General features: G+C 38.8%; 4 protein-coding genes across 15 annotated transcripts in view; 2 read left to right on the top strand and 2 right to left on the bottom strand.

Moving 5' to 3' along the window:
- Positions 1–4,795, top strand: part of phldb3 (pleckstrin homology-like domain, family B, member 3) — a 30,424-nt gene extending 25,629 nt beyond the window's left edge. For 7 of the 12 annotated variants that reach the window (XM_086311034.1, XM_086311036.1, XM_086311039.1 and 4 more), the window contains 4 exons: positions 345–494; positions 1,139–1,349; positions 1,617–1,702; positions 3,923–4,791. In XM_086311034.1, coding sequence (XP_086167160.1) covers positions 345–494; positions 1,139–1,349; positions 1,617–1,702; positions 3,923–4,057 — 582 coding nt within the window. In that variant the 3' untranslated portion in view covers positions 4,058–4,791. Of the gene's footprint in view, positions 1–344; positions 495–1,138; positions 1,350–1,616; positions 1,703–3,922 lie in introns of all 12 variants that reach the window. The other 5 variants (XM_086311044.1, XM_086311043.1, XM_086311042.1 and 2 more) reach the window with 3 other exon arrangements.
- A 1,242-nt stretch (positions 4,796–6,037) lies between these two features.
- On the top strand, positions 6,038–13,382 carry LOC147318876 (myelin-associated glycoprotein-like). The gene is made up of 11 exons (XM_086311065.1): positions 6,038–6,126; positions 6,242–6,281; positions 6,620–7,203; positions 7,297–7,593; positions 8,008–8,265; positions 8,348–8,608; positions 9,178–9,444; positions 9,544–9,840; positions 9,939–10,029; positions 10,411–10,480; positions 10,962–13,382. Exons 3-11 carry the CDS (start codon positions 6,675–6,677, stop codon positions 11,190–11,192), a joined length of 2,301 nt encoding a protein of 766 aa, XP_086167191.1. The 5' UTR covers positions 6,038–6,126; positions 6,242–6,281; positions 6,620–6,674; the 3' UTR covers positions 11,193–13,382.
- Positions 11,523–19,478, bottom strand: LOC147318875 (B-cell receptor CD22). Its single transcript, XM_086311055.1, has 16 exons — positions 19,264–19,478; positions 18,748–19,158; positions 17,893–18,162; positions 17,075–17,323; positions 16,536–16,805; positions 16,125–16,406; positions 15,450–15,719; positions 14,766–15,038; positions 14,120–14,380; positions 13,600–13,678; positions 13,442–13,505; positions 13,223–13,359; positions 12,958–13,015; positions 12,597–12,691; positions 12,456–12,513; positions 11,523–12,207 (listed from the first exon to the last, which is right to left on the bottom strand). Exons 1-16 carry the CDS (start codon positions 19,310–19,312, stop codon positions 11,986–11,988), a joined length of 3,048 nt encoding a protein of 1,015 aa, XP_086167181.1. The 5' UTR covers positions 19,313–19,478; the 3' UTR covers positions 11,523–11,985.
- Positions 19,479–19,609: 131 nt separating this feature from the next.
- On the bottom strand, positions 19,610–22,874 carry irgq2 (immunity-related GTPase family, q2). Its single transcript, XM_086311068.1, has 2 exons — positions 22,762–22,874; positions 19,610–21,644 (listed from the first exon to the last, which is right to left on the bottom strand). The coding sequence occupies exon 2, from the start codon at positions 21,640–21,642 to the stop codon at positions 20,503–20,505; it is 1,140 nt and encodes a 379-aa protein (XP_086167194.1). The 5' UTR covers positions 21,643–21,644; positions 22,762–22,874; the 3' UTR covers positions 19,610–20,502.
- Positions 22,875–22,948: the final 74 nt, after the last annotated feature.

The following is a 22,948-nucleotide window of genomic DNA, read 5'->3' as shown; positions in this document are numbered from 1 at the left end:
CGCTGACACCTCTAATCATCAGCGACACACTGAATTAGATACGCCTGTCTGATTACTGACACCCACTCAGCTCCAGGAAAGTAGACAGCAGATGTTTGGAGTTTTGTAATGCATGTTTGTAGCACTGGCAGTTGGAGAGACTAAAAAAATGTGCATGCATATGAGAGTTTCAGAGAATTTCAAAAAAGGAATGGGAGGATTTAGAGTGTAACTCTGATTTCAGTTTCCTTTATGCTTTTGCATGCATACCTCGAGCTGGGTTAAACCAGTGTCGCTTCCGTCTTACTGTGTTACCTTGGAAATGGTTTGGATAATAATTTGTTTTGATGTGCGTGTGAACTCAGGAAGATCAGCAACGGTTGCTGTTGGAGGAGAGAAGACAAAGAGAGCTTAATTCTTCCAGAACAGAACCACCAGAACCAGAGACCCCACAAAGACCAGAGCCAGAACCTGAAGAGCAACAACGGGTCATCTCTTCCCCAAACGCCTCTGAGGTATGAATGAAATTCAAACTACAAGTTAGTGAAAAATATTTTGTTTTCCTTGTAAAACGATTAAACCTAATGCAACAGACACGCATATGTAGTCCTTTTAATCCATGTATTCTCGATGTTCTTGTCGAGACCTGATGCTGACATTATCCACAATACAAGGAGTTTCCACGAAACTCTAACGCGGGATTGTTAGATTAGTTTTGGGAATTGTTGCCTCACAGTAAGAGGTTAGAATCCACCAACTGGCTGCAGCCTTTCTGTGTGCAGTTTGCATGTTCTCCCCGTGTTTGCGTGTGTTCTCTCCGGGTACCCTGACTCCTTCCCTGATAAGGAGAAGCAGAAGCGAATGGATAAAATGTTTCTATGGGGGTACCAAAAGACAATGCAAGCTTTGACGCTTATGTCACCTGTTTTGTTGTTATTCTGTTTCATTTTTCATGATTTTATAACTAACTGACTTCCAGCATCTTTAACCAAGACATTCACATTTTTATCATCTCATCCTTGGGGTTTGGGGACCCAAAACAAGTGTAACCACTATAAACTCCAATAGGAACTGGTCAGTTTATCATGGTAAATTGACTGTTTGGTTTTTTTTTTGTTTGTTTTTTTTCAAGCTTCTTTAAAGTCCATTTGTCTTCCAGCAGCGTAGCCTGCCCCTCTTCCTCTCTCCAAACTTTGACCTGAGGGCCCATGTGGAGTCTCTGGGTCATGGAGTGACTGGCTGCACGGAACTGCGGCTGACGTCTCGACGCTGTGCGGGCTTCCTGACCAAACGAGGGGGGAGGGTCAAAACCTGGAAGAAGAGATGGTTCCTGTTTGACATGGACCACAGACGACTAGCCTACTATACAGGTTAGACTGGTTGGAGAGGTGTGCTCGCTGACTCTGTGTTTGCCTCTTTGTTTGAATGAACCTTTCTCTGTCACGCTAGGAGGTGGTCAGACTTATTATAAGATTACATCACATCAAAGTTTTTATTCTAAACATTTTTTTAAATTTTTTTCTTACGTTTTATTGTGCTTTGAAGAAAGAACAAGGAATAATTTTTTTTTTTAAATTCACATTGACTTAAATATTCAATATTAATGTTCTAAAATTCCTTTTTTGCCTTTGCTGCAGACTGTGATGAAAGGAAGCTAAAGGGAGTCATTTATTTCCAAGCAATAGAGGAAGTTTACTACGACCATCTACGAACAGGCACCTCTGTGAGTTCTCATATTTTACACAACTGGACTTTAAATAAATCTGTGAAGTTTTTCATGTGTTCCTGAGCACAGACCTTGGATCAGAAGGGCAACAGTTTGTAAATGTAGCTTAAACTGCACTGGACTCATTTTGTAGAGGTTCTAAAGTCATTTCTTGACATGTCATCCAGTCATAAATCCACCAAAACACTTTCAAAAAATATTTCTAGAATCTCTTTACAGAATGTTTTCAGGACCAATATTTATAATGATTATTAAATATATTACAATAGCGCAGAGAGGAAGTCCAATAAATATTTTCTTTCTCCTGAAACGTACAGTTAACACAAACAAAACAACTCAAGTAGAATTAAGATGACTATCACAGGTACACACATGTGCGTTTGAGTTTATTGTAGTATGTAAACCAGTTACAAAATTTGTTTTGCTACCTTATATTTCCAAATAGTTTTGTTTATATGATATGACCTGATACATGTACCATCATATTTGAATAGACTAGAAATCAAAGGTAGGTTGTTGGTAACATTAGTACTGCTTAGTAAGACTTTTATTTGGTGCTCCCAGGCATCTTCTAAGAAAGTAATAGTGTCAACCCTCTTACTTACAGTGACCTTATTCACCATGTAGGAATAAATGAGGAAAAGAAAATCCTCAGGGAAATAGTTTGTGGTCAGAAGATCCTGTTCTTTTCTTAGTTGTGTGAAACAGGTGATTATCAGTCTGCACTTATACAACAAATAGAGGCTAAGTTAATGCTGCAAGACAGAAATGAGAAAGATGGTTAAAAAGTACAAACATTATTGTAACATTAATCTCTTATTACCAGACTTTTGTTCTGCTGGGCAGCGGTTTTACTCGGATATACACTACCAGTGAAAAGTTTGGACACACCTTCTCATTTAATGGTATCTATCTATACAGATAGAGAGATAGATCTAGCAAAGAAAAAAAATGATAAATAACTCTAAATATACCTTGCATTTTAGATTCTCGATAGAAGCCACTGTTTGCTTTCTTGACAGTGCTGAAAACCCTTGACCTTCTCTCATTGAGCTTCATGATCACCTGGAATGGTTTTCAGTTCACAGGTGTGCCTTGTCAGGGTTCATTTGTGGAATTTCTTGCCTTCTTAATAGGCTTGTGTTGTGCAGAAATTAGGTTGGTACACAGCTGACAGCCCTATTTGGTTCTTGCCATGATTCTAATAGTTGTCAATCAGCTAAGTAAAGGGAAACAACAGGAAGATAGGAAGACTAAGAGTCACCTCTGCTGCTGAGGATAAATTCATCTGAGTCACCAGCCTCAGAAATCGCAAGTTAATGAAAAGCAATGAGCACAAGATATTTTTTTGGACCAAGAAACACAAGGAATGGACATTAGACCAGTGAAAATCTGTGCTTTGGTCTGATGAGTCCAAATTTGAGATCTTTGGTTCCACCCGCTGTGTCTTTGTGCAACGCAGAAAAGCTGAACGGATGTTCTCTACATGCATGGTTCCCACCATGAACCTTGGAGGAGGTGGTGTGATGGTGTGGGTATGTTTTGCTGGTGGCACTGTTGGGAATTTATTCAAAATTGAAGGCACACTGAAACGGCATGGCAACCACAGCGTCCTGCAGTGACATGCCATCACATCCAGTCTGCGTTTAGTTGGACCATCATTTATTTTTCATCAGAACAATGACCCCAAAAACACCTTTGGGCTGTGTAAAGACTATTTGACAAAGAAGGAGAGTGATGGAGTGCTGCGCCACATGGCCTGGTCTCCACAGTCACCTGATATAAAGCCAATCGAGATGGTTCAGAATGAGATGTACCACAGAGTGAAAGCAAAATGACCAACAAGTGCTCAGCATGTCTGGGAACTCCTTCAAGACTGTTGGAAAATCATTTCAGATGACTTATGAAGCTCATCGAGAGAATGCCAAACATGTGCAAAGCAGCAATCAAAGCAAAGGGGGGCTGTTTTGGAGAATATATAATTCTTTTTTTGCTTGCTACATAATTCCACGTGTTCATTCATAGTTTTGATGCCTTCAGTGAGAATCTACAATGCAAATAGTCATGAAAATAAAGAAGAACGATTAAACTAGAAGGTGTGTCCAAAATGACTGGTATATCTTAACAAACAAAACAAAAAAAACATTACCACTAAGCAAAAAAAAGCTGCTTCTTCATCAGCTGATGACGGTTTCATTGTCTGTGCCTTCTTTTTAGTCACCACGGCCCAGTCTGACGTTCTGTGTGAAGACATATGACCGTCTGTTCTTTCTGGTGGCTTCCAGTGCAGTGTCCATGCGGATTTGGATGGATGTTATTGTCACAGCAACAGACGAGCATAGTCGTTATTAACTTTTGAATTTACAATCCTTGCTTCTAGGCAGGCAGCGCAAGAGGGCTGTGTTTCCCTCTCTGCTGTCTAAGGTCTGATTTTGTTGAAGATCCACCTCAGGAGCTCATTCTATACCTGGACTCATGAATATGTGAATAAAGTGCACGAGATACAGATGTGGTTAAACTGAGTTGTGGAAACTGTTACTGACAGAGTGATTGATGGCGACAGAGGTTCACCAGCTGCAATCCACAAGCAGCTTCACTCAGCAGCTTGCACAATGGGTGTCTGTTACTGGGAGGTGTTAAGCTGAGTTTTACCTCCCTCTCCTGGTCACAATCCAGCATTACAAGAATGATGTACACTACGCAATAATACACTACAGCAGGTGGTGAACATAATAACAACTCCTGTGCAATACTATGCATTCCACTGTAACAGTCCAAAAATAAGTGCACTTAAATTAGACTGTCAGAGGCACGTCGAGGTTAAACACTGTGACCGTTTTGTGTTGTAATATGTTTTGGATTGCTTTATATTGTCAGATGTTCCCATTAAAATGTCCAAATTTCTCTCAGTTTTTATTGAAGATGCATTGTAAATGACATTTTTTAAATTATTTATTATTCAGAAATTTTTATGGGTTTGATTTTCATATAAATGAAGACATACACTGTTATGCACTATTAAAATTTTATTCATAAAAAAAAGTTTTATCTGCATTTATTCATAATAAACTTTTTATTGTAAGATGGTTGTAATAATAAATAATTCTGACGAATGAATGTGGAAGTTACAGATATGATCCAGTTTGTCATCTTCTTGTCATCATCTTCTTTCGGCTGCTCCCTTTAATGGCTGCCACAGCAGATCATCTGGCTCCATGTCACCCTGTCCCTGGCATCCTCCCGTGTTACTCCAACCCTCTGCATGTCCTCCTTCACTACATCAACAACATCCTTTGTCTGTTATCAACTGTTGCGTCTCTGCAAGATTGAAATGTCTATGCCAGGGGTGCCCAATCCCGGTCCTCGAGAGCTACCGTCCTGCAGCTTTTGGTGCATCCTTGTTCCCACACACCCGAATCAAATGAATGGCTTGTTATCAGGCCTTTGCCAAACATGATGGCATGCTGAAGAGGTAATCAAACCATTTGATTCAGCTGTGTTGGAGTAGGGATGCATCTAAAAGCTGCAGGATAGTAGCTCTCGAGGACTGGGATTGGGCAGCCCTGGTCTATGCTATCTCTAACTTTGTCCCCAAACTGCTCAACCTGAGTTGTCACTGATTTTTAGTTGTGTCCATTCTGGTCACTCCCAGTGAAAATCTTGGCATTTTCAATTCTGCCACCTCCAGCAAAGCCTGCTGTCTTTTCATCAGTGTCACCATCTCCAAACCACACAGCGGGTCTCGCTATCATCTTGTAAACCTTCCCTTTGCCTTGTCACCTGACACTGAACTCAACCAACTCCACCCCACCTTACCTTCACCCTCTCTTCTTCACCTCTCCTGTGCATTGTCAGTTACTTTGGATGGTTGACCCCAGATACTTAAAACTCATTCACCGTCATTACCTCGTACGTAACATGTTCAGCTTTCCACGTGTCTCCCTTGCCCACACACGTCTTGCTTCTGCTGACTTTTGTAGTTACTGCAGTTCTGTATATCACCCTTGCTCCTGAAAAACATAACATTGAAAATCAGTTTAGTGTCGAGCTATTTCCAAGTACATCACTGTGTACACTCACCAGGCACTTTATTAGGTACACGTTGCTGGTACAAGGTACCAGAACTGTCTTTATTCTGTCTTTATTGTGTCATAGAATATTAACATCAGCTCATAATTCACCTTTCTTTCCCATTTCAAGCTCTCAGTGGGATCAAATGCATTATACAAATAATGCATTATTATGCACAATTCTGCACTTGGTTAAAACAGCTGAAATACAGAGAGAGTATCAAAACCTTGTTGTTCTGCTACACGCCACTCCCCGGACACATCTGACAAGAGCTGTGTGCGACATCCAGACACACTACCAGTCTGACATGACTCACTTGTTGGATTACTACTACTGATGCTTTAATGCTTGTAAACCCTTCATTTTAACTTTATTAATATTATTTTTATGATTGTATACTTTAAAATGATCTCAGGATTTGTGACCTCAAATTATTTTTTTTAAAACTTTTTTTTTTCTTTCCAGAAAAGACACTGTATGCTGAACACTTCTGTTGGCTTTTAAGGTAAGACTGTTACCTTAATAAAAGTACTAAATATTATATGAAATACTGTTGAGGATAAAGAATAAGATCATGGATGATTTTTATATTGCTTCCTCTTTTTCATCATTTACCATTTACCATTTTAGTTAATTATTACCTTCAAAAAGGGGAATAATTACATAAACAATGAAGCAAACAAAGTCTCACAGGCTTAAAACAATATTTCAGTTATTTTCAGCAAAACATCAACATTTTGTAAAATGGAAATAGTGTGACTCTCAGCTTGTCCTAAAGACTATGTTTGAATGTTAGCCATACAATAACATTTATAGCAAGCAATAAAAGTGTCCTGTTTCCAGTACCTCACTCGGATCATCAGACGAATATGACGGTTGCAATAAAGGTTTTCTTTATATGCAGTCTACTTCAAGGTATGTTATTTTAATTTCAGTCATGTTGCTAGGGACTTATCTGTCTTTCCACATATGTAGATGCAAATGCAGAACCTTTACATTGGCAGTAATTAGAATGTTTACTTTACCATACCTAATGTCATGTTTCTGCTGCTTCAACTCAGGTAGCTTATGCCAAAACTGGGCAGTCTTCTTGCCTCAGACTGTAGAAGCACTGAGTGGATCCTGCGTGTTGATCCGCTGCAGATTCACCTTGCCCCCAGAATGGGAGGAATTCCTGGATGATTCATGTAAAGCTATCTGGAAGAAAGGCTGGAGTAGAACTCCGGTGTTTGATTCCAGCCTCACTGGTGCAAGTGGAAGCTTAAATATCCAGCAAGGAAACCTGACTGGAATCCTGCGTGACAAAGACTGCACCACCATCTTCAACAACATGCCACCACGCCATTATGACAACTATTACTTCAGACTGCAGTGTGACAATGATTTGAAGTTTAACTTTCCTTCAAGTGTCCTCATATCCACTCAAAGTTTGTCCCCTCCTCTTGCTATTCTACACATAAAGCCACATCTTTACTACATTTTAGGTCATTATGTCATTTTTGTATTGTTCTACTTTTCAGATTCACTGCCTAAACCTACCATAACTCCATTGAACCTGGAGGTAGAAGAAGGAACTGCAGTGACATTGACCTGCTCCGCTGTTTCTCACTGTCCCATTCTTCCTCCACTTCTGACATGGTCGCCCGCTTTAGGTGACACAGAGGAGGAAGTGGAAGCTAATCCTGCGACCTCTGTGATGAACTTCACTGCTTCTCACCTTCACAATGAACAAAAAGTTTCTTGCACTGCCGTCTATAACCGACAAGCTGGGAAAAGTGACCTTCTGTATGAAAAAATTCTGACGCTAAGTGTTCTTTGTGAGTATATTTTATCACCTTTTCTTTTATTGTTTGCATTCATACCATAACATGATTTTATTTATGGTCTGATATTATCTGATTTGGTCTTCTCCAGGATAATAAAAAACCTATAAAAGAACATCTAATCAGATGGTTTAGGTTTTTTTTTGTATAGTTTCAAAAGTCACTCTGTTTCAATGAGCTTCAGTTTTGCCATTCAATCAAGTTGCAATCAAGCGCTACAGCTGGGATAGACCCTTGGTTACATTGTAAACATTTGGCAGGTCTCCAGAAACACAAATCCAGTTTTGCTGATGTGAAAAGACAAATGTTTATCATTCCAGTTGTAGGCTTGACACTGGTTATGAGTGGCCCAAAGAATCTGTCTGTGCAGATAGATTGTGTATTAACAATTTCATATTTCTCTTACAGATCCTCCAAATAACACATCCGTTAGTTACTCTGGTCCTGTAAAAGAAGGCAGCTCAGTGACCGTGACCTGCAACACTAATGCAAATCCAGCCGTGGACAGCTACAGCTGGTACAAAGTGAATGGAGATCAGGTGTCAGTGGTGGGATCAAAGAAGAGGTTTTCAGCCACAGTGTCAGAAGTTGACAGTCAGTTTTTTTGTGGAGTCAGTAACAGTTATGGAAGCCAGAATTCTTCTATCACTCAGATTGACGTACAGTGTAAGTGAGCCTGAAACAAAAAGACAGATTATAAATGTTGGATCACAGCATAGACTGAACCCATGCTTGTTTATTTTTCCAGTTTCCCCGAGGGAAACAACAGTAATCGTCGATCCCACTGGTCCAGTTCTGGAGGGCAGCTCTGTTTCTCTGATCTGTAAGAGCCGCTCTAACCCACCAGTGACCAACTACACCTGGTACAGAGATAATGAGATGGATAAGGAGCCCGGACCAGTCTTGGTCATAGACGGTGCCGACACCAGCCACAGCGGTGATTACCACTGTACAGCCAAAAATGATCTGGGAGAGGAAACGTCAGCAGCAATTCAGCTGGACATTCAGTGTGAGTTAATTTAACACAGTAAAGACATTGATTTACACCGAAAACAAACAACAGAACTGTATTTCTCCAGTGTGCTCACGTCCTGAACATGGCTCTACTGTATATCCAGCTGTGCTCAACCCAACATGATCTGGGGCCAAGACTTGTTAACAGGGCAACACTAGTGTCTGAGCTATGGACAGTAACACATTGTCATATTGCGTGACAACCTCAAAACCTTCTGAGTCCATCATGACTGAGCTCCACTGTGTCCACATGTGTGCCAGTGTCTGAATGTATGTGTAGCTGTTTTGTTTAATTTGTGTCCTCATCAAGCTGTAAGAGTACAGAAAAGTATGATTAAAGCCCCCCCAAAGCAAAACACATTTAATTCTATCAAAAAGGAATAATATGAATCACAATGAAAAAGAAAAAAGTATTATGCATATCAATTAATAACTTTCTGCCCTAAAACTTGCACCAGAACATCCTAATTTATATATTTTCTGAAAGGCTGAATATGCATTCCCAAACAAGTAAAAAAAAGTCTTTGGATGCAATACTAACAAGGAACATTATTTTCCTTTCAGATCCTCCTAAAAATACTTCAGTGTCTGTTGACCCTTCTGGTCCTGTGCTGGATGGCAGCTCTGTGACTCTGACTTGCACAAGCATCGCCAATCCAGCAGCGGTGAACTTCACCTGGTTCCAGGTGGCAGGAAGGAAAAAGGAAGCGGTGGGCTTTGAGCAACACTTCACCTTCAATGTGACCAAACTCTCAGATGATCAATATCATTGTGAAGCTCTTAATGTCCATGGAGCTGAATGCTCAGAGCCTGTCAGCATTGATGTCACATGTAAGACTCTTATTCTTGCTTTCATTCCTTTGAAGCCTTTATGTTTCCCCAAGAAAAGCACCCATAAGCCTAGTTAACCCATTACCTTCTTTGTCTCAGTTGCTCCAGAGATCCTATTTTCTTCCCGCTGTGTGAAGATTTTGTCCCAGATCCGATGTACCTGTAACACTCAGGGGAACCCGCTTCCCTCCCTGGTTTGGCAGCTGGCTGGCGAGCTTGTCAATCACTCTGCTGATATCCCAATTCGGGAAGTAAATCTGGGGAGCACGAGCGTGAGGAGCATCATCACTCTGTACTACCTGGGCCAAGACATGCCCTCTCTGGTCTGTCTGAGCAGCAACTCCCTGGGGTCTGATAGTATAGCTTTCAATATATCCTCCAGTGAAACTCAGCTAGGTGAAGAAATCTCTAGGAAGCTTCATTTTATATCTGGCTTTTCTGTTGTGTCATTTGCATCTTTTAGTGATTGATATGACTGTTTTGTTTTTTTTAAGTCCTCCATACTCTTTCTTTGCTGATTGGTTCTGGAGTGGGAGCACTGGGGATGTTGCTGGTTTTCATACCGCTACTGATATGCCTTTACAGGTGAGGAACACAGAACACTGGTACCAGATATTTTCAAAGTAGGTTACGATTATCATGTATAATCAAAAATGCATATAACAGACATATTTCAAGGTTCCTTTTGTAAGCTGACTAATTATAGAGCAACCACAGCTGCCACAAATCATTACTAACAAGGCAGCCTTCTGATGAAACTTTATCTGCCCACCTTGAAGCTGAAAACACACACGTGTAATACACGAATTGTGACAAAATCAAAACATTATCAGGGGGATAACGACTTTTAGAGTTTTTAACCTTGTGGCAAGGAATTTTCAAGGAGAAAGTATTGTTCCTAAAGCATATTTCAATGTAAAATTTTTAATGTGAATTAAACCTTTCACCTTTCTGTGATGGTTGCAGGAAAAGGAAGGGCAATGTTTCACTTGACAAGGGACTTGTGGATATTTCAGACTGTTTAGTCACCAATGAGGTGAGTTTATGTTGATGCATATATATGAGTTAGATGAAGAAAAAAATCCCACCTGTGGTAGAATGAGTTTGCCTCCAGCTCTTCCTGTGTACTTGCCAATGTGTTAGTGTGATTTAAACACCAAAACATATTGTCTGTGAAGGTTCTCAGTCATCCAGGTCATCGTAGTCTAAAGACCAAGTCTAAAGAGCTTGGAAAGAGGAAGAAGCTTCTCGGCTGAGAGAAGAAACGTCTTCAAGAAACTTCCAGACGTCTTTCTTTCCAAGCTCTTTAGATTCCAAAACATATTCTGACTCTCTGAGCTAATGGTGTGTCCTGTTTGAATGATAAAATGAACGTTTTCTTGCATAGTAAATGTGAATATAGTATGCCAAAACATATGCTCTTAAAAAAACACAGTTAAAGTGAACCTCATTATTGAAATAGAAAAAAACACATCTTTTCTGTGTTACTGAAACACACTGTTGTGGTTTCTCTGTAGACTAACTCTTCAAAGGCAGATGTGATTTATGTCAATAAAGCCATTCTTGAGGCAGAAGCAGCAGAATACAAGGATGACTCTCTCCATTATGCTGATGTGGACTTTGCTCAACTTCAGGCCAGGTCAGAGGGCAAGCTCGGGGAAGGTGAGATCAAAGGCCTGGTCTCTAAGACTGGTGTGGATTCTGAGATCCATCGAGAAGCACCAAGCAATGGAGGAGATGCAAAGTAGGAAGAAACACTTGCAGATGCTCATTTTGGAAGAAAGAAAGATGCTAAGGGACTTACATGAAGGGTTGATGAGAAAGTGGTCACTTAGCTTTAGAGGAATTGACAGCAGAAGCCCAGGAGTTTGGACATTCCCTCCGGCCCTGGTTTTGATCCTCGTCTGTAAATTCTTCTCCTGTCTTACTAGTAAAAATAGCATGACAGAAAAAAAAGACATATCTGTATGCTGAGGTTGAATCTTTAACTATATGCATATGACTAACCTTTGTCTAATTCTAAAAAAACCTTTGTGGAGTGTGTAAGAAGCAGGTACAACCTAAAACTTGTTAGGCACTTGTTTTTATTGACAACTTTGTAATGCATAATTATTATGTGATTAAAAGAGTAACTGGCCCTGCAGCCAAGTTTGCCATCAAACAACAGCTTGTGTCAAAGCAGGTTATGAAATGGAACTATGCATACAGTAAAGTACTTTAATTTCAAGACAGATATATATACATTAAAAAACTCAGCAGGAGGATGGGAGCACAATTTTACAACAGCAGTCATTTCATTTTATCACTTATCCATATACACTTCCCCAACAGTCTTACATCTATGATAAAAAGATAGGTTTGTGTACTTGTGGGGACTTATTACTATACATAAAGGGAAGCTAAAATTATATCCCAGGAAGGAAAAAAGAAACAATGAGGTAATACAAGCCTTGTTCAGTATAGTTAGCCTGGCAAATATATTTCAGAACGTCCATGGCACAAACTGGCAGAGATGTCTGAATAGGATCAAAGCATTTTTAGTCAAATTTTGACCTGAGAGTACTGAGTTTCATCTTCGCTGCTGCTGCTGCTGCTGGAGTCTCGCTGGTGGCCAGACTTTGGCTTAATGTTCACATGAGCATAGTTGACCTCCACCTCATCTTCACTGGTATCTGTCTCTGAGTCAAAGTTATACGTATATGGAGGTTTGGGTGGAAGCTCTTCGCCGATGTTCTCATAGTCCTCCTGCACTTCTTGTTCTGTCTAGATGACAAAAAGTGACAAAACGGTGTCATAATTTCTGACAGTGTCTGGATTTGATGTACAAAAATAACCCTTGTTGAAGATCATTTTCATTCTTTACTTTGCCTTAACTTAATTTTCCTTGCTACAATGATTTTTATTTGTATTTGTATATCATATACAATGAGTATATGATATACAAATACAATGAAATGAGCTAATAAACTGAATGAGATACAGGGGGGGAAAGGCATTTTGAGCTTTCTTACCACTTTTGACTTCTTAGGCTTTGACACCACAGAGTACTCAGCATCCTCCTCTGAATCCCTGGGGAAAACATATAGTCATAAAAGAAGTCATGTAATAACATATCATTTAGGCTCCTTTTATATACAGAACTGAATTCTCACTTTTTTCTATTCTCAAAGAACACAGAAGCGTAGTTGAGAGAATCATTTCCCATGTTTCCACCATGTCCTTTGATTGGGTTTTGTGCAGAGGCAGCCTGAGCAAATGCAGAGAGAACTTGTCAATGAATGTAGAGTAGCAACTGAATCAGTTCATTCATGCCTTACATGAAGGATAATTAATAACTATACTGACAGATATATATTAACAGTAAGGGACAGCATAAGCACAAGGCTGGATTAGTGGAGATAAAACTTTACAAACTACTCTTGACTTTTATTATTTTCTACAGAGCCCCTAAAGTACTGAAACATTTTAAATGGATTTGTCTTTGTTGAGCTTGCACTGATATGATTGGATCACCTGTTTGCTTTTGGGCAGATTCACAGCAGAGTAAACAGTGTTCACGTTGGATGCAGTCCTGTGGAAAAATAATGATGTTAAAAATAAAAAATGCACATTCAGAATCAGAACCATTCAAAAGCTGAGCAGACTCTGGGTGTGCCATTCATAACTGAATGATGTTAAATGGGTGCTTTGACGAAAGAGTGAGCAGCAGCACCCAGCTCCCCTGCCAACAATGAGTCCCTTGTTCTGAGCTGGACAGTGCGAGCTGCTGCAGACTTACGTGCTGTCTGGATGACGCTGGGGTCGTTGGGCATTTGGTTGACATGGATGGTTTAGCAAGAGGTCATCTCTGCTCCTGAACGGCTCTGCCAAACCACTCTGATTCCCACTGCTCCTGCTGACTCCATTCCAGGAACCCTGATTCAGTTTACAGATGGAAATGCATCATTTTTGTTTCATTTCACTAACAATTCAAAAGATTTAACATATGAGTTAATACCAGAAAACTACTCCAGGACCACACATTTGTAGTTCTTTGTTGAATTAAATTGTTCCTTCTGCGTCTGTAAACAAAGGGGCAGAAGAGCAGTCATACAGGCCAATCACCCGAACACGTTTCTCTAATGGAAACTATTTGTTATTTACTTTGTATATTACCTGTACAAAAAGATGAGTATGCATACAATTAGAAAAATAAGACAAAGCGAGAAGACCGTCACAATCTTCATAACTGTGTCTGTGGTTAGAAGAGACAGAACATCAGTATATAGAGAGATTTGTGAACAGGTAGCACAGCAAAACAAAAAGCACCCAAAGAGCACAAACCTCCACCAAGACAGTTCAATGGGCAGTGTTACTTTCTTTGTTCTGTTTAAATGTACTTTTCAATTAAGGGTAACCTGACACATGTTTACTTTGAGTACACAGACATTATGCAGGAGTAGGTGATGGATAATAGGCACTGAGTTGTAAATACCTGGACATGAATAAGTTGAGCTTATTAAATAATGTAATATTGTTAAAATAAATGTTGATGGCTTGTTAACATGACCCCACTCTACACTGCCACAAAGTTTTATGTACGTATTTAAAAAAGGAAAAATATAATTTAAATGTATTATTATATAAAAACAATGCACAGTAGAGATAAAGGTCAATGCCTTTGGAATTCACTCACCGTCAAATAGCTTGATTGGCTCAGATGATCTTTCACCAATTTCGTTTTTTGCGACGCAGTAGTACTCCCCAGGCTGGTCTGATCTCACAAAAATATCCGTACCGTTTGCTACATTTTTGCTCTCTTTTTTGTTTATCCTCTGGTACCATGAATATTGCGTGACTTCAGGATAGCACTGACTGATGCACCTCAGTTTCACTCCTGTCAGTTCATCATGCTGCTCTTCCTTTTCTTTTTCAATCTTTGTGAATTTTGGACCATCTAAACAGAGGAACAGAGAAGAAAAGGAAACGCAAAATAATGACTTCAAAAAAAGACAGAATAGCTAAATATGGAAAGTTTTAAAAAGACAATGTACAGTTGCTCTATTCAAAGCTGTTTCATGTAGAGTTAGAAATGTTCCTTTCTCATATCCCTTAGTTGCTGGTCCAAAGTGCACATGCGGCACAACCTGAATGACCTTTCTAAAGCATTTTACTTATCCCAGAATGAAAAACTAAAACCAGTAAAATCAACCACTTGTTAGAATCCATGTCATATTTGAAGTTTAGATGAAATGAGTAAATAATTACAAAGCAAAGTATTAGACGTGTGGATACTCTGTTGTTGGTGAGAAACAATGACTGAAATATTCAAGTGTACTCACGCTTAACTTTAACTTCAACTTGCACTGATTTCCCCGTTCCAATTTTATTTGTGGCCGTACAGCGGTACTTCCCGCTGTCAGAGACACTGGCAGAATCCACAATGAACGGTGTCCCAGTGCTTATAGTGGTTTCCATCGTCCCATCGATCATCTTCATCCAGGTGAAGGAGCTTACTGATGGGTACGAGTTGGCACTGCAATCCAGTGTTAATGACTCATTCTCTTTTACAATAAGATCAGGATGACCTGTTATTTTCACCTCTCTGGGGCTATCTGTATTTAACGCAAATTATAAACAAAGAAATGAGATGACAAGATCTTTCTGTAAAATCATAACCTTAATATTTAAATTATTTACAACTCAAATTCTATTATAGCTGAAATTCAGCAGTAAAATAATCTAATCTGTTAATCAAGAAAAACAACAGTAGTTAATATATTGCAACAATGCCTCATGTTTCTTGAACCTCGTTTCCTGAGCTGATGATGTGTCTTTTGTAAAAAAACAAAAAATAGGAGCTTGAAAGTATGGAACAGCTAAACTTTACTGCCTGAGAAATTGTACTAAAACCACATTTTAGTTTAAGATATTGTCTAGTTATTAGATGATTGAATATTATCAGAATATAATTGTGTTGGATGTAACATATATATGACAAAGACATGCATCACTCAATTGCTTACAATTCACCACCAGTTGCTTTTTTGAGCTCCACTGGTTTCCTTCGCTGTTTGAGGCCTTGCAGGTGTAAACGCCTGCGTCTGTTGAATTTGCCTTAAATTTGTAGGAGTTGTCTAAAGTTAAACTCCATTCTGGAGTCTGAGAATTTGATTTAGAATATCTTGCCAGAGTGAAAGTTGGCAGTGGGAAACTTTCAGCAGTGCAGTTGACTTCGACAGGGTCGCCTTCAGTGACCAACTCAGTCATGTACAGATTGGTATGATTGGGAGGAACTGTGGAGAGGAAGCACCTGTGAGCATCATTTTTAACATGCTGAATGATATTACAAGATCAGTCCTTAAACAGAATGTCAGCTCTATGCTGAACCAGCATTCACTAAATGACGCAGCATGTTTTTATTTTCTTTGTATAAAAGTTGCAGTTTAAGTCAAATTTGAGCTTTTACTTGGGTTAAAATATCTAATTTGACACAGACTAGTTTGCTTGACAGTTAACATACTAATTAATTATCATTAGGCAAGTGCAGCTTCATCTAACGCTATGCTACAACAGTAATAATCACATTAATCTGAAAAAGCATGAATGCATTTTTTTCTCTGTGATGGTACTGATTGATAAAGGGAATCAGTTCTAAAACAAAGTGCAGAGAAACTTTAATATGTCAGCAGAGTACTTACACAATACTTCTATGCACACTGGCTCACTAGTGTCCCCTGTGTCAATGCTGTTGCTCGCGTTGCATATGTAACATCCTTCATTTGCTCTTTTTACTTTTTCTAAGTGAAGAGTTTCTATGAAAACCATGAGCATCTTCTTCTGGGGGATGTCAGTCTGCTTATAATGGAACCAGGAATAGCTTGAAGGGGCTGGATATGCATCAGTTAAACAAGTGAATTTTGCGGTTGTATTAATTTTCACACTTGTTTGATGGATAGAAATGTTAGTTTTCCTTGGTTTGTCTGGAAAACAGTAAATAACCTTCAGAATACTTTTGATACTGAAACAGTCAATACAGCATCAACACTAATTTATTTTTATTTTCTCTGTTATGTTCATAGACATATGGAACACAGAGGTTTAAAACTTACATTGAACCGTAAGTTGAAGAGTTTTTGATCCAGAGCCCACAGTGTTCTCGGCACTACATGTGTATTTACCTCTGTCTTCTGGCTGTATGTTTTCAACAACAATTCTCTGTTTTGAATCAATATGTGTTTTGTCTTTCTGCCAAGTAAAAGAGTCTGGTGGTGGGTTGCTTCTCTTTACAGAACATGTAAAAATGACTTTATCTCCTTGTATAATCGTTTTTGGACTTCTTTCAGACTTCTGTGAAATCTCTATGTCAACATCAGGGGCATCTATAACAGAAGATGTCAGTATTTGGTAAAGTTGATTCATTGTAATAATCAGCGCTGAAAATACTGGGCTGATGAATCAGAACTAAAAAAATGCTAAAATACAGGATTCTCATAAAAAATAAAGGCTTATGCCAAATACAACGACAATATCTTAAACTGCACCAACATAAGTTTAAACCACTGAGATACAAACCCATTAAAAGGCATTCAGACATTTGCTAAAAATTTGTAAGAATAGATCAATATAATTAATATGAAACAATACTCACAAATAACCCCGACAGTCACCACTAATTCTTTACTCCCATATTTGTTTACAGCTTTACAGATATATGATCCATTCTGTGATGCAGTAATTGATGAGATCATCCAATTGGCCTTTGAGTCAAGATCTCGACCATCTTTAGTCCATGTAAAAGTGGGCTCAGGTTGTCCTTTAGCAGAGCAAGTGAAACTGACAGACTCTCCTTCCTTTACAACTTTAGAGCTTATATTTGCAGACATGTCTTTGGGAGCATCTGTTCAAAAGGCAAATCAATACAGATTAGCAAATAGTGTGCATACAGGTACACCGTGTGTTGATTGTTTACTCAAATGAAATAGACAGAATAGAACAAGTATTGGATTTCAGATACATCCATATATTTACAAATGCAGCAAGGTGAAAATAGCTAATCACATTTATTACAACGCAGGTGTCATACTGTACCAATTCAGGTTTTCTGAAATGAGTTAGAAAAAACAGAAACACACTACTTTTCTATTTTTCATCTTGCAGCAGAACAAGATCATTTTCTGGTGGCAGATCTGTTTAAATCAATTTTTTTTATCACTTTCTTCTAATCTGACTCTGACACAGTAGTAACAGATGTTTCACAGATTCATTTTTATCAGAGAAATAATGGCAGCTAACAAAATGTTCAAATTTTTATTATTTAATAATCTAATTTTTGTAATAAAGTAATGTAATAATTTTACTCCCTTAGTCCTCAGACTCTTTAACATCATTCATATCTTTTACAAAAGTAGTAATTAGGTCCACACTTCAGTAGAAATTACATTAATAAACTTTCAGTTATGAACTTACATCCTACAGTGAGGCTGATATTCCGAATCAAACATGGATCTGTATTGTTCTCTGTTTGGCATGAAAACATCCTCCCATCATCCTCCCAAGTGACTTTAAAACTCAGTGTGGTCTTTTTAGGGTTCTCTGGTTTGCTTTGGGAAAGTGATGCCGAAGGACCTTCAATTTTTAGGCCTGAAGTACAGGAGCTTAATGTGGAGCATGTAAGTGTTACATTGCCATTTTCAGTCACGTTTTTTGGTTCCTCAAAAGTGAGCAGACATGGATTTTCTGCAAATGTAAAGGTAGAGACAACAGGAATGTGATAAAATCTAAAAGTATAGCATACAAGCCCTACAAATATGTTTGTTTTAGGAACAAATAATATAAGGCTGCTCCCTGAAGATTTAAAAAACTGTTGCAGGATCATACATTGATGTTACTAGCTTAGTTAAAACTCATGAGGATTGGAATATCAGGTGTTAGCTAAATATGGCTAGTATGCATATAGCTGTATTGTTTATCTGTACTATGTTCCATTAAATGAAACCTAAGGGATCACTTTACTTATATTTCCAAGGGGAATGCAAATAAGGTGCCGAAAATGGAGTTCTCACACAAGAAATAGTTCATTATTATCATCTTAATGAAATAAAATATGTGAAATGACTTTTTTCTGACCAAATTTTATGTATGAATTCTATGTTGCAATTTCTTCAGTTTAAAAAAGGCATTGTTTTTTTTTTTTTATCTATCAAATTATTTTAACCAATCAGATTTTTTCTGTAACCACAGCAGCTCAGTTCAGTGTTTTGTACTCTAAAATATAAAACATGAAAACAGTATATCTTTCAGCACTCTGATCTTTGCTCTTACCTGTGACTGTGAGGTTCGTAAATGGTTGTGTAGTCCAAATATCACTTGAAGATGTTCCTACATATCTAAAAGAATAGTTTCCAGTGTCAGTTTTATTCAGGTCGCGAATTAATATACTACACAGTGAGGAAGGAGGATTTTTCCAACTTCTAGGTGGAGAGCCGACATATTTCACCCTTTTTGCAAAGTGTGCATTGACAGGATGTTTTGACTCAGAAGAACTGAAAATAGTAGTGGCACTAAAACTGCCATTTATCCAAACTGCATCCTTCATCCAAAACCAGGACGCCGGACCATCACTGACAGATTTTATGGTTTGACATTTGATTTCAATGCAGGACCCCTCTGTAGCTGTCAAGTTAGAGTCTTGTAATTTGAAGGGATTTTTAGGATGAATTTCACAAGAAAACCCTATAGCGATGACAAAAACCAGTGAGAAAGTTCGTTAATAAATGTGACCCTAATCAGATGTTAAAAGGAAACAATGCACTAATTATGGAGTAATGAAACACCTACTTTGTATTAGAAACAGCAAAATCAACCACCAAAGGGTGTGACCTGTCATTATCACATAGAACTAAAGCTTGATTTCTGCAACAAAAAACAAAGAATATTTTTTTATGGAACTGAGTCATACTGTAAGCTTTACAACTTATAACAAGGTAGCTTTTTGTTTTCAGTGCAAATACGTGACTGTCAGGATTTTCCTTCTTCCTGTTTGCTACAGCTTTCAGAAAGCTGTTGCTTCTTGAAACCTTATAGTTAATTAAATGGTTACACTTGGGTCATTTTTATCACACATCTACAGCAGTGCAATTTAAATTTTGTTCTTTGGAGAAAAAAATTGTTTTTAACGCATCACTATAGTGCTGTTGGTTTATTGATAGAGTACTTTTGCGTCACTTATGCATTTAACAATTCATTACACACACATAAGAAGAAAGAAGAATGAAAGAATACATTGTTCTGTGGATATAAGGGTAATGTTTCAAAGGAAAACTGGAATCCAGATCAGAAATAATTCAACTCAAAACTTCAGGTTTTCTATAAAAAAAAAAGAAGACAATAACCATTGCAGCGGTGATGAATCAGTACAGACAGAGATTACATACTTACTGACAACTTGAAATAGGCAGTAAAAGGAACAAGGAAGAGGTTTTCAGACCAAAGCTTATTCTTACCTTAGAGGATCCAGTTAGGGTATGTAGAATGCATGACCCCCTCCTAAAGTAGCAAAAAGGAAGTTTTCACAGTTGACTTAAAACCTTGAATATATTTGCATGCCCAGTCAAGCTAGAGGAGAATGTGAAGATGAAGTTTTCAACAAGCTTGTTACAGTACACATTCAGTTCCTCCCACTTCATCTATTTAAAGCATGGTTATTAAAAGTGAAAGCTTCTGTTTTGTGAGTATTTACAGTGGCTTGCAAAAGTATTCGGCCCCCTTGAACTTTTTCACATTTTGTCACATTACAGCCACAAACATGAATCAATTTTATTGAAATTCCACGTGAAAGACCAATACAAAGTGGTGTACACGTGAGAAGTGGAACAAAAATCATACATGATTCCAAACATTTTTTACAAATAAATAACTTCTCACGTGTACACCACTGTATTGACAAGCACAGAGAATCTTAAAGTGCTTGGCATTTATTTGCAGAATTTATGCTCACATGGTGTTAACAGTGTACTTTTGTATTATAAATGAAAAATATACACTTTTGAACATTACATGAAGAAAAAAAAATTGACTTCATTTCCCCTTTGCATGAGCAGCCGCTAGTATGTTTTGAGCATCAGCTGCCATCTCATCAATAGCACTGTTTAAAGCCTGCAGCATAGCAGCAAAGGAGCGGCTGACCGAACGGGCATTTCTAGGCATCGCCATCTCCAGCAGCTTCGACGAAACAGTGGCCAAGTCCTTCTCTGCTGCCGCCAACCTCCTTTTCACTTCACCCTTGCTAACCTCTACTGACAACACACAGTTTCGTAACTCTTTGAGTTTTGTAGGTTCCATGCCTCTCTGTCGGGCTAATCGCTCCACGGACTCATTATCCAGGCAAAGAGATAACCGTGCTTTGGTCAAGATTCGCACTCCTATACTTGAATCCACCATAGATGCAACAAGGGGAACAGGAATTGCGGATACCCCACCTGACAGTGAGGCAGCTGCCCATACTAGTGCTTTAAATGCTTCCTTTTTTTGAGTGACCAGAGCTGAGGTGAGTGTTGGTAGAGCTAAGACAAGGGCGTGTGCCTTGATCTCTGGAAGATCATTACTCATATCTGCTAACAGAGTAGGGAAGTCAAACCTCTCCAGGGTGGCTGGTGCAACCAGGTAGACTTTAGGCTGTGCCATACCCTTTGATTTCAGCACTTCCAGACTGGCTTTCTTTTTTTCTTCCAGGATCTTTTCTGAATCTTTAACTGAAGCTAAGAGAATGAAATACACAGTTTGTCGCTGCAGGGAAAGGGCCTCCAAGAAAACATCTACACTGTTGGGTTGGACTGTCTGTGTGGATGTCATAAAGACTGCATTGTAGCGGAGGAACTTGTATCTATCCATGTATCCCTCTGGTTCAAATGGAGATATGTCTGGAACAGGTGGCAGGTCCCACAGGCGAAAGTCAGGGTGTTTGGGGTCAGGGTAGCCTGCTAAACCATCTGGAGGAACAGAGGCTGGAGAAGGAGCTGCTCCATCATCGCCAGCCCCAAGACCACGGAGGGAGTTCATGAAGGAGGCTTTTTCTTCCCCACGGTCCCCCACCACACCCAAATTGATCCTGCTGATAAGGAGGTCTTCCACTGCATCCTTAACATCTGATAACCTATTGCTCTCAATAGATTCCTTAAGGGTTTCAAGGAGGTTTAGGCCTCTGAAGACATCAGCCATCGCTAAGGAAAGACAAAAAGTACAATTATTTAAAAATGTCAAGGCTCTGTGTGCGGGCAGGCAGAGATGAGGATCCAAATGCAGGACTCGGAAAATGGAATGTAACTCAAAAAACCTCAGCTTTATTGCTGGCAGGAAAACAAACATAAAGTGAGGACGGAACACTGAGACCAAGAACACACAGGCATAAACTGATGGTACGACGCGACACTGAGCATGGGAAAACACAGGGCTTATACACACAGGGTAGTAACGGGGAAATGGGCAACAGGAGGGAGACACAGCTGGGAGAGATCAGGGCTAACGAGACAGGGGGAACAAAGCTGCACATACTAACATCAGACAGGAACAAGAACCTTCAAAGTAAAACAGGAAACAAAACACACTTTACTAAGACACAGACTAGACAGAGACAGACTTGACACTGACCAAAGGCTACTAAATGATAATCATAATCACAACAGTATCAGATCATAAATCATAATATAGAAAAACACCAAGATAACTGAAACACCAAGTACCAGAGAAACATAAAGGAAAATCCATGATGCAAAAGTACCAAAACATAATGAACTCAAAATACTGGGTCCAACGGACCCAGAACCGTGACAAAAAAGGCCTTAAAAATGTTTGGGATAGAAAGTTAATGTAAACCCCCCCAGCTCTAAAACACTTTATTATCTTTCTGAAGTATAAAAATAGAGATTATTACAGCTGGCAAATTGATAAAGGGTAGCTTTAAAAACAATAACTTTGGGCTAACAGAAAGGAGGAGAAAACGACTTACTAAAGAGCTGTACCCAGTACTTTTTCATGATTTAAAAACATCAGTTTTCTGTTTTCTTCTATCTGCTCTACAGTGTTAATTTAAGGTATAATCAATAAATAAATCTTCTGTTGTTTTCTGATGGTTCAATATACAAACATGCAGGAAATTGTTTTCACTGACAGGAAATGTCCTCTCTAATATTCTCATCTGTTTTTATAGATAGTTTGAAGCCCACAGAGGCAAAAAAAAAAAAAAAGATAAAGACTTAACACAATAAAATTGATGAAGACAAATGCTGAAATGTTAAAAAAAACATTGCTGTTAATTCCAGTCAACAATACTACACCTACCTGCACATCTGGAACAGAAATGATCCTATCGCTGAAATATTTTGCCGTCAAACAGCGATTCTCCCACAGCTCTGAAGCACTGACAGCTTCAGGTTGTTCTATTTAAGGCTCCATCCAGCTAGTGGAAAGTTCTAATCCTATAAACTCAGCCCTAATCCAAAATCACTTTAAGCACATACATGATTAA

Source organism: Aulonocara sp. 'chitande type north' Nkhata Bay, linkage group LG11 (genome assembly GCF_057382095.1).
Source record: "Aulonocara sp. 'chitande type north' Nkhata Bay isolate Kocher_YH1m ecotype deep benthic linkage group LG11, A_spYH_male_GT1.1, whole genome shotgun sequence".
Classification (NCBI taxonomy): Eukaryota; Metazoa; Chordata; class Actinopteri; order Cichliformes; family Cichlidae; genus Aulonocara; species Aulonocara sp. 'chitande type north' Nkhata Bay.
The sequence above is the reverse complement of the archived record's forward strand: the minus strand, read 5'-3'. Positions and strand labels throughout refer to the sequence as shown.

Coding starts and splice junctions, on each gene's coding strand:
- LOC147318876 (XM_086311065.1), top strand. CDS start 6,675: ATGCAGTCTACTTCAAGGTATGTTATTTTAATTTCAGTCATGTTGCTA. Junction 8,266..8,347: donor CACTCAGATTGACGTACAGT/GTAAGTGAGCCT, acceptor TTATTTTTCCAG/TTTCCCCGAGGGAAACAACA. Junction 9,445..9,543: donor TGTCAGCATTGATGTCACAT/GTAAGACTCTTA, acceptor TCTTTGTCTCAG/TTGCTCCAGAGATCCTATTT.
- LOC147318875 (XM_086311055.1), bottom strand. CDS start 19,312: ATGACAGGTCACACCCTTTGGTGGTTGATTTTGCTGTTTCTAATACAA. Junction 13,679..14,119: donor GCCAATCAAGCTATTTGACG/GTGAGTGAATTC, acceptor TTCTAACCACAG/ACACAGTTATGAAGATTGTG. Junction 12,514..12,596: donor TTCTTTGAGAATAGAAAAAA/GTGAGAATTCAG, acceptor TGTTTTCCCCAG/GGATTCAGAGGAGGATGCTG.
- irgq2 (XM_086311068.1), bottom strand. CDS start 21,642: ATGGCTGATGTCTTCAGAGGCCTAAACCTCCTTGAAACCCTTAAGGAA.